The 13,797-nt window shown below is 36.7% G+C and overlaps 1 protein-coding gene across 5 annotated transcripts in view; it reads left to right on the top strand.

Annotated features, from left to right (window-relative positions):
- The window catches only part of LOC128985483 (protein kinase shaggy-like), a 211,949-nt gene that overhangs the window by 127,392 nt on the left and 70,760 nt on the right, over positions 1–13,797 (top strand). For 2 of the 5 annotated variants that reach the window (XM_054405015.1, XM_054405010.1), the window contains exon 1: positions 4,432–4,811. In XM_054405015.1, coding sequence (XP_054260990.1) covers positions 4,727–4,811 — 85 coding nt within the window. In that variant the 5' untranslated portion in view covers positions 4,432–4,726. Of the gene's footprint in view, positions 1–4,431; positions 4,812–9,830; positions 9,875–13,797 lie in introns of those variants that run through there. The other 3 variants (XM_054405013.1, XM_054405014.1, XM_054405011.1) reach the window with 3 other exon arrangements.

Here is a 13,797-nt window from a genome sequence, read left to right as displayed (position 1 = left end):
CAAATAGTTTAGTACACTTGGTTGCAGAGAAAATTCAAAAATCGTATTTTGAAAATTCCGATGTTATTCTTATAGAGATTAAATTGTAATAATGTTGTAGTTTGCTTGTTTCTGTATATTCTGATAAAACTTGGGAAATTTATTTATTTATATTAAGTTATTAATATTTTAATAACAACCATAGTAACCACATTTGATTAGTTTCCTTGTATCGGCCCTTTCCAGCCAATTTCAGCCTTTTCCTTGTTCAGGTACTCGTTAAACCTAATCATAGACTAACCAACACAAGTAGACTTCTCATCCCATTGTAAATTTTGAAGCTCGTTTTTCATGTCTAGTTCATGTACGCCACACTAGGCGCTAGTGTCGACGAAACATTTATATTTATATTATTTTAGGGTTAATTTCTTGATTTGTGCTTAACTGTTTGGTTAAATAACTAGGGCACAATTTATTGTTTATGATTAGATCGTATTATTTGGTTAAACGAGGTTTTAAATGTCTGTATTAACGGGAAACAAATTGTAAACAAAACACGACCTCTACATAAACCGTACAGAACTAACAATACTAGGTGGCGTTCGTAGAGGCATCCACAAAATTGAGCGGAGTCATCAAGGGTTCATAATATATTGTTTTTGTCATACTGCAGTAAAAACAGTAGTTTTTAATGCATGCGTTGCGGGTCTAAAGTAGCATTTTTAATTTTTAGGGAGTAAAAATAGTTTTTAGCCTCTATGGAGTAAAAATCAGCTGTTGTCAACTCAGTTGTAAATTTCGATTGTAAACGATTGCATGTATTCAAAATATGTATCGATTCGTGCTTCAAAATCATTTCAACATACAGTCTACAGTCTCTTCCCATAGCATTTTAGGATTGCAGATACATTAATGTAATTGCCAAAAAAAGTTCCCACAATCTGCACTGCTAGCCTTACAACTTCCTTCACCATTTACTACGTCATAGACCTGTTTTACAGATACATTTATCTAACTGCACAAACGGTTCCCCCACTCTGCATTGCCAGCCTTTACTACTTCCTTCACCACATCCTACGTCGTGGGGCCTGTTTCCTTCCCTTCTCATAGCATATTAGGATTGAGGATACATTAATCTAACTGCCACAGATGGATCTCACACTATGCTGATGCTCATACTTAACTACTTCCTAAGCCACTTCTTACGTCGTGGACCTGTATTCATCACTTTCCATTGCATTTTAGTATTTTAGATACGTTAATCTAATTGCCACAAACATTCCCACACTCCGTACTGCTAGCCTTTACTACTTCTTTCACCATTCCCTATGTCGTGGGCATGCTTCCATCCCTTCTCATAGCATTTCAGCATTGCAGATACATTAAAACTGCTACAAACGGTTTCCAGTTCCCACACGCCACACTGCTCATCACGGACCTGTTTCCCTCCCTTCCCATAGAATTTTAGGAATTCAGATACCTTAATCGAATCGTCAATAACAGTTTCCACACTCCGGACTGCTCGCCTTTCCTACTTCCTTCACCACTTTCTACGTCGCGGATCTGTTTCCCTCTCTTCCCATAGCATTTTAAGATTGTAGATACCTAAATCTAATCGTCATAAACAGATCCCACACTCCGAACAACTCGCCTTTACTACTTCCTTCACCACTTCCTACATCACGGACCTGTTTCCCTCCCTTCCCATAGAATTTTAGGAATTCAGATACCTTAATCGAATCGTCAAAAACAGTTTCCACACTCCAGACTGTTCGCCTTTCCTACTTCCTTCACCACTTTCTACGTCGCGGACCTGTTTTCCTCCCTTCCCATAGAATTTTAGGAATGCAGATACCTTAATCTAATCGTCATAAACAGTTTCCACACTCCAGACTGCTCCCCTTTACTACTTCCTTCACCACTTCATACGTCGCGGACCTGTTTCCCTCCCTTCCCATAGAATTTTAGGAATTCAGATACCTTAATCGAATCGTCAAAAACAGTTTCCACACTCCGGACTGCTTGCCTTTTCTACTTCCTTTACCACTTTCTACGTCGCGGTCCTGTTTTCCTCCCTTCCCATAGAATTTTAGGAATTCAGATACCTTAATCGAATCGTCAAAAACAGTTTCCACACTCCGGACTGCTTGCCTTTTCTACTTCCTTTACCACTTCATACGTCGCGGACCTGTTTCCTTCCCTTCCAGTAGCATTTTAGGATTGCAGACACCTTAATCTCATCGTCATAAACAGTTTCCACACTCCAGACTGTTCGCCTTTCCTACTTCCTTCACCACTTTCTACGTCGCGGACCTGTTTTCCTCCCTTCCCATAGAATTTTAGGAATGCAGATACCTTAATCTAATCGTCATAAACAGTTTCCACACTCCAGACTGCTCCCCTTTACTACGTCCTTCACCACTTCCTACGTCGCGAACCTGTTTCCCTCCCTTTCCATAGAATTTTAGGAATGCAGATTCCCTTTAATCTAATCGTCATAAACAGTTTCCAAACTCCAGACTGCTCGCCTTTCCTACTTCCTTCACCACTTTCTACGTCGCGGACCTGTTTTCCTCCTTTCCCATAGAATTTTAGGAATGGAGATACTTTAATCTAATTGTCATAAACAGTTTCCTCACTCCAGACTGCTCCCCTTTACTACTTCCTTCACCACTTCATACGTCGCGGACCTGTTTCCTTCCCTTCCAGTAGCATTTTAGGATTGCAGACACCTTAATCTCATCGTCACAAACAGTTTCCACACTCCAGACTGCTCGCCTTTACTACTTCCTACGTCGCGAACCTGTTTCTCTCCCTTTCCATAGAATTTTAGGAATGCAGATACCTTAATCTAATCGTCATAAACAGTTTCCATACTCCGAACAGCTCACCTTTACTACTCCCTTAACCACTTCATACGGCACGGACCCCTAGCTAGTGTCGTAATTTGATTATATTTATGATCCATACCGTTTCTGTTCTAATATCTGTGAAATAATGCTATCAGCTATTTCTTTATCCACTGCATTCAAAAGTCAACAGCTGATCAATTGTCTTTGTTTATGTGTCAAATACTGCTTCCATAAGGATTACATTGAAACTTTGAGACCCAGTGGGGCGGATTCCTGAGAGACTTTTTTAACGCCATATAGATGTTGGCACTCACCGATATGGTCTTTATAACCATGCAAAATTTGAAAACGATTGATTCAGCCGTCTAGGAGGAGTTTGCGTATTACGAAATGCATAAGAGTCGACGTATAAGAGCTTCGCTCGCTTCGCTCGCTCCGCTCAAAAATTGTCTTCAGCTGTTCCATTAGGATGAGAAATCTACTAAGGGAGTATGTTTTATCTATGACCTAATGTTATTAAAATAAATTTAGTTGAAAATCAATTCAGACAAATGGAAGTTCACTTAGTCGGCAGGTTTGCTGCAGCGGGGGGTATTTGACAAATCATCAGTAATAAGTAATAAACCCATTTGGCTAGGAACATCTTACTTTTAAATTTAAGTAGTTTTATCGAATTTCCCATGTAGGGGATAAAACGACTTAATACACTTTAAACACACACACACACACACACACACACACACACACACACACACACATATATATATATATAATTATACTGTATATATGTCCGTTAGCACGATAATTTGAGCAAAATTGATCCGATTTTGATGAAATTTTGTATAAACGTGTAAACCTACATTTTTGAACAAGTTCGCGAACCAGCATGATCGGACTATGGGAACGGGTGTTTACGGGGGGTTTTATGGGGGTAAAAATAGGGTTTTCCCATTTTTGATAAAAAAAACATAAATTTAGCAATTTCTTTCCAAACCATTTTGTAGATCTTAAAAAAACAAATAATTTAGTATATTGAATCGTTATTATGCGCCTAATGGTTACGGAGAAAATTCCAAAAAATTTTAAATTCCCATGTTATTCTTATGGAGAATAAGTAAACTGTTGTAGTTTGCTTGTTTATGAACATATTTTGATCAAATTTGGAAAATGTTAATTCCTTTCTAACTATTAACATTTTACAACAAAAAACAGTTTTTCCATCCCTGATGCAGCAAACCTATGTACTTGTAAACTAATTGTATAAATAAGGAATAAATGTTATATTTTTATGTAGACATTTTAGTGCAAATCCAATCAGGCAAATGGAAATTCGCTTAGTCTGCAGGTTTGCTGTGGCGGGGGTATTTAAAAATAGTTGATGAATTATATGTAATATCTTTTGCATCCAGAATATGCACTAATCGGCAACACTGCTCTAGGTCTCTAGTTATACCACTCACTGAGGTATTCTGGGTATATCGCCATGCATAATGACGTAAAAGGTTGCAAGCTACGTCACATTCGTGTGTCTTCGGGAAACCCAAGTGAATATGATTGGATACGAAGTTACCCGAACGGGTCAATGCTGAAGCATCGAAAATTTTGTGGTGATGGTGATGTGAGAAATGGGTGGCTTTTGTTAGCGGATTTATAGTTTTAAAATTCGATAAATGTGTTTTAGGACGATCTCGTGAGTGATATAATAAGGCTATCGGTGTTCGTGGTGGATTAGTGGTGGTTAATGAAGTTCGAGCGTAGAAAACCCAATTTGTAAGGAGGACCTACGCAGGCCTACCAGCCCCTGTCCGATATTTCATTCGCAAGGGTGTTAGCAAGAAATGTGATAAATGTTAGAATTTCATGAACATCTATGAAATAAATCAGCGCAGATAGAAATGAGTGGACGTCCTAGAACTACGTCCTTTGCAGAGGGTAACAAGCAACCTCCCAATCCTCCATTAGGGGGCATGAAAATAAGTAGTAAGTGCAGTTACTCAGCAGAGCTCAGTAGAAATGACGTTGGTTAGGAATAAAATTGGTTCAAATATGGCTGCTATGACTGCTTAAATTTTATTATTTAGTGATACCAGTAGTATGAGTATTGGATAACATCAATATGATTCTGAAAATTGAAAAAAAATTGTTTTAACTTACATTTAGGTCTTCGGGAGGATTGAACCAAAATTTTCCAAAATGTCAGCCTCCTTGTAGAAAAATGTTATCAACTCGTTTTAAAACAGCCCAAATGTTCAAAAGCATTACTCAAAAGTGTTAACATATAAGTTAGGCTATAGACTAGGCTAGGCCTAAATCTAATAAATCATAAGTTAACCCTGAATAACTTGGCCCTTTTAGGATGTCTTAGGCCTAACATAGAAGGTTTTTATCCTTAGACTAGGCCTAGGCCTATGCTAACTTATTGCTCAACTGGTCCTAGATTGTTACTTAAACACTCTAAGAAATCCAACATTGAGTTACTGTAACGTAACTTAAGCCCAAGTTAGTTAGCGTAATCTGTCCTCATGAAATAAATAGGCTTGGTTAACTTGTCGTGTTGAAATTGGGTACACTTTCTTAACTGGGCTATGCTAATATCGATTGAAACTATCGAATTGAAAATATTCATTAGGCCTAATATCAATATTTTTAAATATAGGCTATCTAACTTATTATTAAATTAAACTATCATAACCTAACCTAACCAACCAAACTTACTGATAGTGAAAAAATCTCATGAAGGTTTACTTATCGAATCAGTAGTTTCAATCGATATTAGCATAGCCCAGTTAAGAAAGTGTACCCTTGATTGATTGATTGATTGATTCTGTAGGGGCGGACCTTGTCCTGTTGCACGTCAGCCACTAAGTGTACCCTTGAAATTAGACTAGAAAAATCCAGTTGTAACTTAGGCTAGTTTTTATTATAGGCTAACCTAAACTTTAACTTAAGGTAGCCTAACTTACCTCATCTAACCTAGGCCCTACCTTCAACTGACTCAATGCAGTCACGAATTCGCCTAAAGCACGGCCAACCACCCTGACATGCCTTATCTGACATCAAAGGAGTTTGCCAACGTTCTAGAGGTTTGGTTCGGTTAGGTTATGTTAGAACAGCACCATTTTATTATGTAATTTCTAAACGGCAAATAAACCATAAGTTAATAAGAATAAAAAAAAACTGGTAACAATAAGTTAATAAATTAGGCTTAGGCCCTATATTAAATGTGTTACCTAACTTATTGGTCTTGTGAAAAGTGAAGGGTTAATCCAAGGTGATTTTCAAATTGCTGAATCAGAGTTATAGGCTAGCTAATAAAGTTGTCACTTCCATTTGCTTGACTATGATTGAGAACAATCAGCTTTTGGTTACTTCACCCACAGTTCATTCCACTTGTAAATAAATGTCGTCCACCCTACCTTGTTTTGTAATGTTGTACCGACTTATATTTTTACGGTTATATCTTGAGAAATATTCATCAGCGGTGAAAAATGATGGTAGCCTATAGGCCTACTTATTTGGATTCAGGAGGTAAAAAACTAAAGCCTAGGCCTAAGTATATACACACATTAAAATTAAACATTTGTTCGGAGGCACCTAATACTAAATAATTACCCCCATAGCAAACTACCTAGGCCTACCTACTTATATAATTTTACTCCCGGGATGAAAATCTCTATAAAAAAATGTTAATATCTATTTATCTTTAAAAAAACTTAATACATAAGTTATAAGTTAGAAGGTTAGTAAGAAAGAGGTTGGTCGTCAAAACCAAATTTTTCCATACAATTAAATTTTCAAATAAAAATTGTGATAGGCTACACTAAAATATCTTCATCATTAGTAAATTAGTTAAATCTGGGATAAGGTCAAATGGGGTAAGTGTACGCCCACGAGGCAAGCGGACTTCCAGCTAACTTAATAATAAATTTGTTTATTAGTAAAAAAATTGGAAAACTTGGCCAAAGGTAGGCCTATTTCAAACTAGGCCTATGCTCTTTTTAATTACCGTGTGATCAATAAAAATTCTCTTGTTATGATTTCTATGAGTTTAGGCTAACTGAAATTTGGTTATCTTACCTATTTTTTAGGGGGAATTGAAAAATAACATTGTTATAGCCATAAAAAGTCAATTTTGGGGAGTTAGGGGGGGGGGCGTAAACTTACCCGGTGTGAAAACACGTTAGGGGCAAGTGTACCTTTTCCTATGGGGCAAGTGTATTTTTTCTCATGGGACAAGTATTACTAAAGAAATCTTTGTTGTTTCTTGCTTGACTGACAAGAAAAAACTTAAGTTACTTTACCAATCGGAGGTTTACGAAAAATCTCTTAACTAAGTAGGCCTACGCTATTAAGATATTTTAATTAAGCTATTATAGAGGTTTTTTTTCTTCTTTAGAATTTCTAATAAAGCTGGGGGTTTCTGTTTTCCCTGGTGGAGGTTCATACACAAGTTTTTAACTCATGAACCATTTGAGATATTTTGATAAATAAAAAATCAAAAGCAAGCTAATTTTCCCCTCTACAATCTACTCTCAACATCAAGTAATATGCAGTTGAAAGTTACAATAAGGGGGGTGTACTCCTACCCCAGATCAAGGGGGAAGTGTACCGATACACCCCAAACCTAAAGAAAAAGTCACATACCGTGAGGTCCAGTGAGTGAGGGGGCCAATGGAAATCTCTATTAGGGGAAATCAAACGTCCAGGGAACAGCTTGCATTGATATCCTAGCGGTATGTGCAGTTGCCCTGTCTTGTTGGAACCACATAATATCCATGTCGTAATTGTTCTCTTGTGGGAAAAGAAATTCTACAATCATGATGTTCGTACATAACGCTGCGAATTAACAATAACCGCCTGCTCCCTTTCATAAAAAAAAACTAAGGCCCAATTATCCCTACCTACCTACAGTAACGGCAATTTTGCTTGTTAATGTAGCCGTTAATGTGAAAGTGAGCCTCGTCAGACATCAGGATTTAATCAGGTTTTCATCTTCCACCAACTCCAACATCCGTTGGCTAAACTGAAGCCTTAAACTATGTTGCCTATGATGCTATGTTGGGGAATCTTCTGGACCACCATGATTCTATAGGGGTGGAATTTCAGTTCTTTCGACAATAATGTGTTTTTTACATAGGTGCACCTCCGTCAAATAGTCTAATAATTAATTGCTCATCATGCTTACATGTTTTGTTGCGAAGACAACATTTTCCAAACTTGCAACTTGTCAAAAACACATTTAAAACACGGACGACGCGTACACAAAAAAGATTAAAACGGTTACACAATAAACATTTAGATACTGCTAATAACATCATGATACTGATTTGGTCTGGCGCCGTGCGGAGTTGGTAGCAGACTGGAGGTCTACGTCACAAAGTCTCCTCTACTATTATCACTGATGTTATCAAGCCTAGTCCACACATGGAGACTGAGTCGGCCGACCGTGCGCAGACAGTCAACAGACAGTCTGTCAACACAGTTTCGGATATAAGTTTCCGATGTGTTTTGCGTCCACACTAGCCAGACAGTGTTTCCATGTTTCTTGGTACGGTGACCAAGGAGGACATAATTATATCCTGTGCGGGCTTCATTTTTCTGAACCATGTGCCTAATGAATCTAGGAAGAGACGATGATGGACCCAACATTTTATCGATCAAGGTTCGTACCAACTATGGCCACAATCTTCTATCACTTCTATCAGACCTTCAGATTAGGTGGAGGATTTAGGAACTTCACGAGGTTGACTTCTAAAGAATTTGAAATTTTGCTGGGCTTTGTTGGTCCTAGGATTTCAAACTTGAAGAAATGAACAATTCAATAAAATGTCAATTAACTGACTATGATTTTTATAAGTAATTGAAAACTAATTCCAAAACTTTCAAGAAATTCAATCCAGCTCTTTTATTACCGTCCAAAAATTGTAATATTACCGCTTTGAGGTCTAACTAAATGGGCTGAATGTTGAAAACCTTTGGCTTGTATCCAGTCTCCTGTCTCCAGACACGTCCACACATGCAGACTTGAGATAAAAGTTTTTTGTCTCTTGTCTCCATGTTTCCCTTTCGAACGGCAAACAGAAAACACTGTATTTTGTCTCCAGAAACATTGAAATTTGTCTGCCGGCAGTCGGCCTACTTACTGGAGACATCGCTAGACAAATGGCAACACTCCAGAGACAGTCAGACAATGTTTCCGCAGACAAATCGCCATGTGTGAACGAGGCTTCAGATCTTCGATCAGCTGTTCTTTAGTTAATGATTGTATTGAAAATCAAGTGAGACCGGAACTGTAATTTTTCGTTAAGGATGTGGTCCTTACACTGTTCATCATTATAAATTTTATAAATCTCGAACTCCTCCAAGGTGTCAAGTTTACTACCTTCGTCACAGACATGTAAAATTTCTAAATCTTCGTCAATGCTGCTCATTGAGTGATTTGAGTCGACCAGGTGCTGGGCAAAGGCTGATTTTTGTTTAATCATTTTTGGAGTACCTATCGTTGGACTATGACAGTGTGAGAGCAAATGACAGTGTGAAGTGTTTGTTAAACCCACTACTGGCTATAATAAAACACAGCGGTAGATGTGTCGTTAACTTTTGAAAAAAAAAAATTAGACCAGTTTATCAAAAGAATTAGTTACGGAGGGGTTTTTGTAATGGTAACAAACACCATAAGAGTTAATGAAACAGCGGTTTCTGACAAAAATTGACAACATTCTCTAATTTTACCTACCCCTGGCAGCAAATATAAGCTACAAACTATAAGTTAAAAAATCGGTTGTAAACCACAGACAATTATTGACGAAAATTGCAATCAGTAGGTAGTAGGTTTGCCATTAGAAATCTGTAACGTAGTTGCAAACTCACCTTCATCGCCGCTTAAATCTACCCTTCTATTGTTCGTATTGTACAACAAGCTAGTTTAGAAGTAGGTTTTGTATTTATTGTACATTTTGTTGTAGCTGCATGGTACATGAGCTTTTTGTTTTGTTCCAGAGTGATTTGCATGATTTCGCATGTCAATATTGTGACCATGTTTGGTATGTATTGCATTATTTTCTAGTTTTATAGCACCTGTGAATATAAGATTCATACTCGTACTGATTTTGTGTATTGGCAATGAAGCTATTCATGTTAGGCCTTATGAGCGTGAGCAGTTATGATGCTTACCGGTATTGGTTTTTCTTTTTTCAAAAAATACACTAGGCGACTTGGTTGCACATCAATCAGCAAACGTTTGACAGCTTATCTGATTAAAAGCAATTAAATTATTAGTCAGTATTTTGATTACCTACAATATTTGCACATAGAATAAATTGTATTTAATGAGAGGACAAATTTTATCATAGACAGCTTCTGCATGCACACCAGAGAGTTTCGATTTTGCTAATTGGAGATGTGCTAGGTAATGATCTGTTCCTAATATCTACAAGCCAGAATGGACCAGCGCTTGTTTAACAAATCAGCCCAAAATATCTATATTTCTGTAACAATCAATTTCATAAACATCCAGTTATTTAAATTCCTCCTTTGTCTGGTGGATTTATATTATCATCTCGTTCTTGGTTACATTAAGTATGACGGACACAATATAAGAGACGGACTTGACTCAACTCTAGTTGACTAAGTAAATTTCCATTTATCTGATTGGATTTGCAATTAAATCCATTCAACTCATTCGCTACCGACAAGCTAAAAAAATTCCTTCACCAGCATCAACTAAGGTTAACGTAAGGATTTTTGCCACAGTCCGCGGAACTCACTGGACACAACAATTTTTGTTAATTGACACCAATATCCACACACTTGGTAACTTGTCACAAAGGTTCGATTTATTTCAGCGACTTGGTAGTTAGTTGTACCGGTAGGTCAAATGGAATAGCCCCTAAAAATGCTAGATACTGTTGACGTGGAGTTATGGGTGATTTTTTTTATGACTGGCAGTAGGCCTATTTTTTAAAGACATAAATTTCTACGGGTCTCGATGTGTAAGTTGACTCAGTCCTTTTCAAGTGAGTTGATGTGTGTTTATTAAACATTTTTGTTGTTTAATATCATGGATAAAGATTGACATAGGCCCTACTACTAATGGGTAAAGACGATTGATACATACAACGAAATAACTAATAAGTTATGGACCGATGTCTATTATAGTTGACAACAAAACTAATTTAAAAAAAAAATATAGGCCTATGTCTGAATTTTTTTGCAATTTAAATATTATTTACACCCTAATTGATCAGAAAACCCAATAGCAAAGATGGTCCGTGGGTATGTTTTTTTCAATAAGCTTTGTCCAAATGGGAAATCTGGCCCACAAGTTAGGGCAAGTTAAGTCTGGTGTTTACTATAGTTGATGACCGGTAGAGAACATGTTAAATAATATTAGGTTTAAAGCCCCCCATATACGAGCAAACATGTTTGCGAGCATGTTCGTGACGGTGTTGGTGGCCAACATGCTCGCCTGTGTGTGGGGTCTGCGACCCTTCGTACCGGCGAGCATGTTGGGCTCGGCGTTGGCTCGTCAGTTCGTCACAGCACGAGAAAAGCAAAAGTACTGGCGGCAAGCAAGTTCTCGAGCATGTTCGCGAGCGTGTCCGCCAACAGGCTCGTGAACATGCTCGCCTGTGTATGGGGGCTTTGCAAGTACATAGATTTGCTGCTACAGAGAGGGTAACGAAGTGTGATTTTAGTAAAATAATTGTATAGCTTAGTATAAAATAAATAAATTTGCCAATTTTGTTCAAAATGTATTTATAAACAAACAAACTACAACAGTTTAGGCTACTTATTTTCCTTCAAAATATTTTATTTCTTTATAACTAACAACTGTAAAAACACTTTAATATACTAAATTGTTAGTTTTAGCGAATTTCCCTTAGGGAATAAGCTATTAACTGCAGGTCTCATGGTAAGACCTGGACCCAGGACCGATTTACTTTTTCGTTTTAAGGTCCCTAGAGGCCAAAAACACCATCCTTTCAAATTCATATATGAGCAAAAATGATCTGATTTTGATGAAATTCAGTACAAACGTGTAAACCTACATTTATTCGAACGAGTTCGCAAACCAGCATAATCGGACTATGGGAACGGGGTTTTATGGGTTAAAATTGATTTTTCCCATTTTTGACTCAAAAACACAAAATTTCATATTTTTCTCCAAACCATTTTGTAGAGCTTAAAAACATTTTTATATTGAAGAGTTATTGTATGCCCAACAATTACGGAAATAATTAAAGGAAATTGTAAATTTAAAATTCCCATGTTATTCTTATGGAGAATAAATAAACTGTTATAGTTTGCTTGTTCATGGATATATTTAAACCAAATTTGGAAATTTTGTTTATTTAATACTAAGCTATCAACATTGCAATAGAAAAACACATCTCAATATCTTCCCTGTAGAAGCAAACCTAAGTACTCACTAAAATTAATGTTAATTAAATAAGAAATAAATCGGACAATTTTTAGGGAATATTTGGGTAGAAATCCTGCCAGGTAAATGGAAATTCGGTTAGTCTGCAGGTTTGCTGCGGCGAGGGTATTTTAAGCTCTTAATAACGGTTTAGAGAGAAATTGGGAATTTATCTCAGGGGTCAAAAATGGGAAACCCATTTTTACCATGGTCCAATCATGTTGCTTCGCGAACTCATTCAAGTTCATCCCATTCTACACCGTCAAGCCAAATTTTATAAAAATTAACAAATATGACTCAAGTTCATGGACCTTAAGACCTCAAGTTCCGTAACAAGTGTAGTTGATTGTTCGTTGTTTACAAATTCGAACCAAGAGTGTTTTTGGCCTCTAGGGACACCAAAATGAAAAAGTATATTGGTCTCAGGTCTAGGTCTTACTATGCCACTTACCGTAATCGCTACTACCCTAAACAAAATACGCTAAAACTAACAAACCCACAACAGATAACACAACACACATGGACAACAAATCTGGAGTACCTATACCAAAGTAATTGTAGGATTGTGACCACTATTATACATAGGACAAAAATATAGAAATTTCAAAGTAAGGTTCAATGAATCTAGGTTAACGAGTAAAAAATTAAACAATTGTGAAGTCCAATTTTCCAATCCAACTAAGATGCTTTTTAATACATTCACTTGTTAGTGGTCAATAACACTTCAAATGTAGCCTAGTGCTATTGAAGTTATTTTAATAGATAAATGTTTGATAGGTAAAACCCACGAAACAAAGAGATATTTACAAAACAGTAAAATCACAGCAAATAATGAACTTTTTATTATCTTAACAGTGGATTCTCTCTTGTGCGACAACCTAATGATCAGCCTTGTCCAAAATAAAAAAAAAAAATGTAACCATCGCAAGGTAATATATAAATATAAATTTATATGTTTCAAACCACCACTTTGGTGTGCTAAATTAGCTACTTCTACATACCAAATAGTACAGGACAAAAAAGATTATACTGTTGTATTACTTTTTATGGTTTTGAAAACATTCGAATTGATGAACAAGTGGGAGTATATCAGTTTTGTGATGTAACAGCCTCCTATATGCACAGAATTGTTCTACTTGTTGGTGCGTAGGCATTTAGTATGCTATTGGCATTCATAATTTCACTGCTCTTAATTTCTCCCCATATCGTAAGAAATTGTAAACATCATCGTCTAAGAGCTTAGTCGGTAGATAATGCACCACGACTACTTGACTGCATCCAGGAAATATCCAGTTTCTCGATCCAATTAGATTGTAAAACCCTTGTATACTTAATGATTCTCAAATCTTTCAGTAGAATTACATGAAATTAATTGATTGATATTTAATTGTGTGTGGTTTTCATAGCTATTTAAATTGTATACATTGCCAATTTTCTATCATTTTTATTGAATATAGCCTAAACCAAAGTTTACAATCACATACAGTCAATGCCAATAATTTGGCAGCTCACATCGAGTGACATTCCAGTTAAGTTATCAGAAAA

The sequence above is a fragment of the Macrosteles quadrilineatus genome, unplaced genomic scaffold, assembly GCF_028750875.1.
Source record: "Macrosteles quadrilineatus isolate MER2022 unplaced genomic scaffold, UCM_ALF_1.0 Scaffold_2__2_contigs__length_208266976, whole genome shotgun sequence".
In the NCBI taxonomy this organism is placed as follows: domain Eukaryota; kingdom Metazoa; phylum Arthropoda; class Insecta; order Hemiptera; family Cicadellidae; genus Macrosteles; species Macrosteles quadrilineatus.
This window is presented reverse-complemented; position numbering and strand designations above follow the sequence as displayed.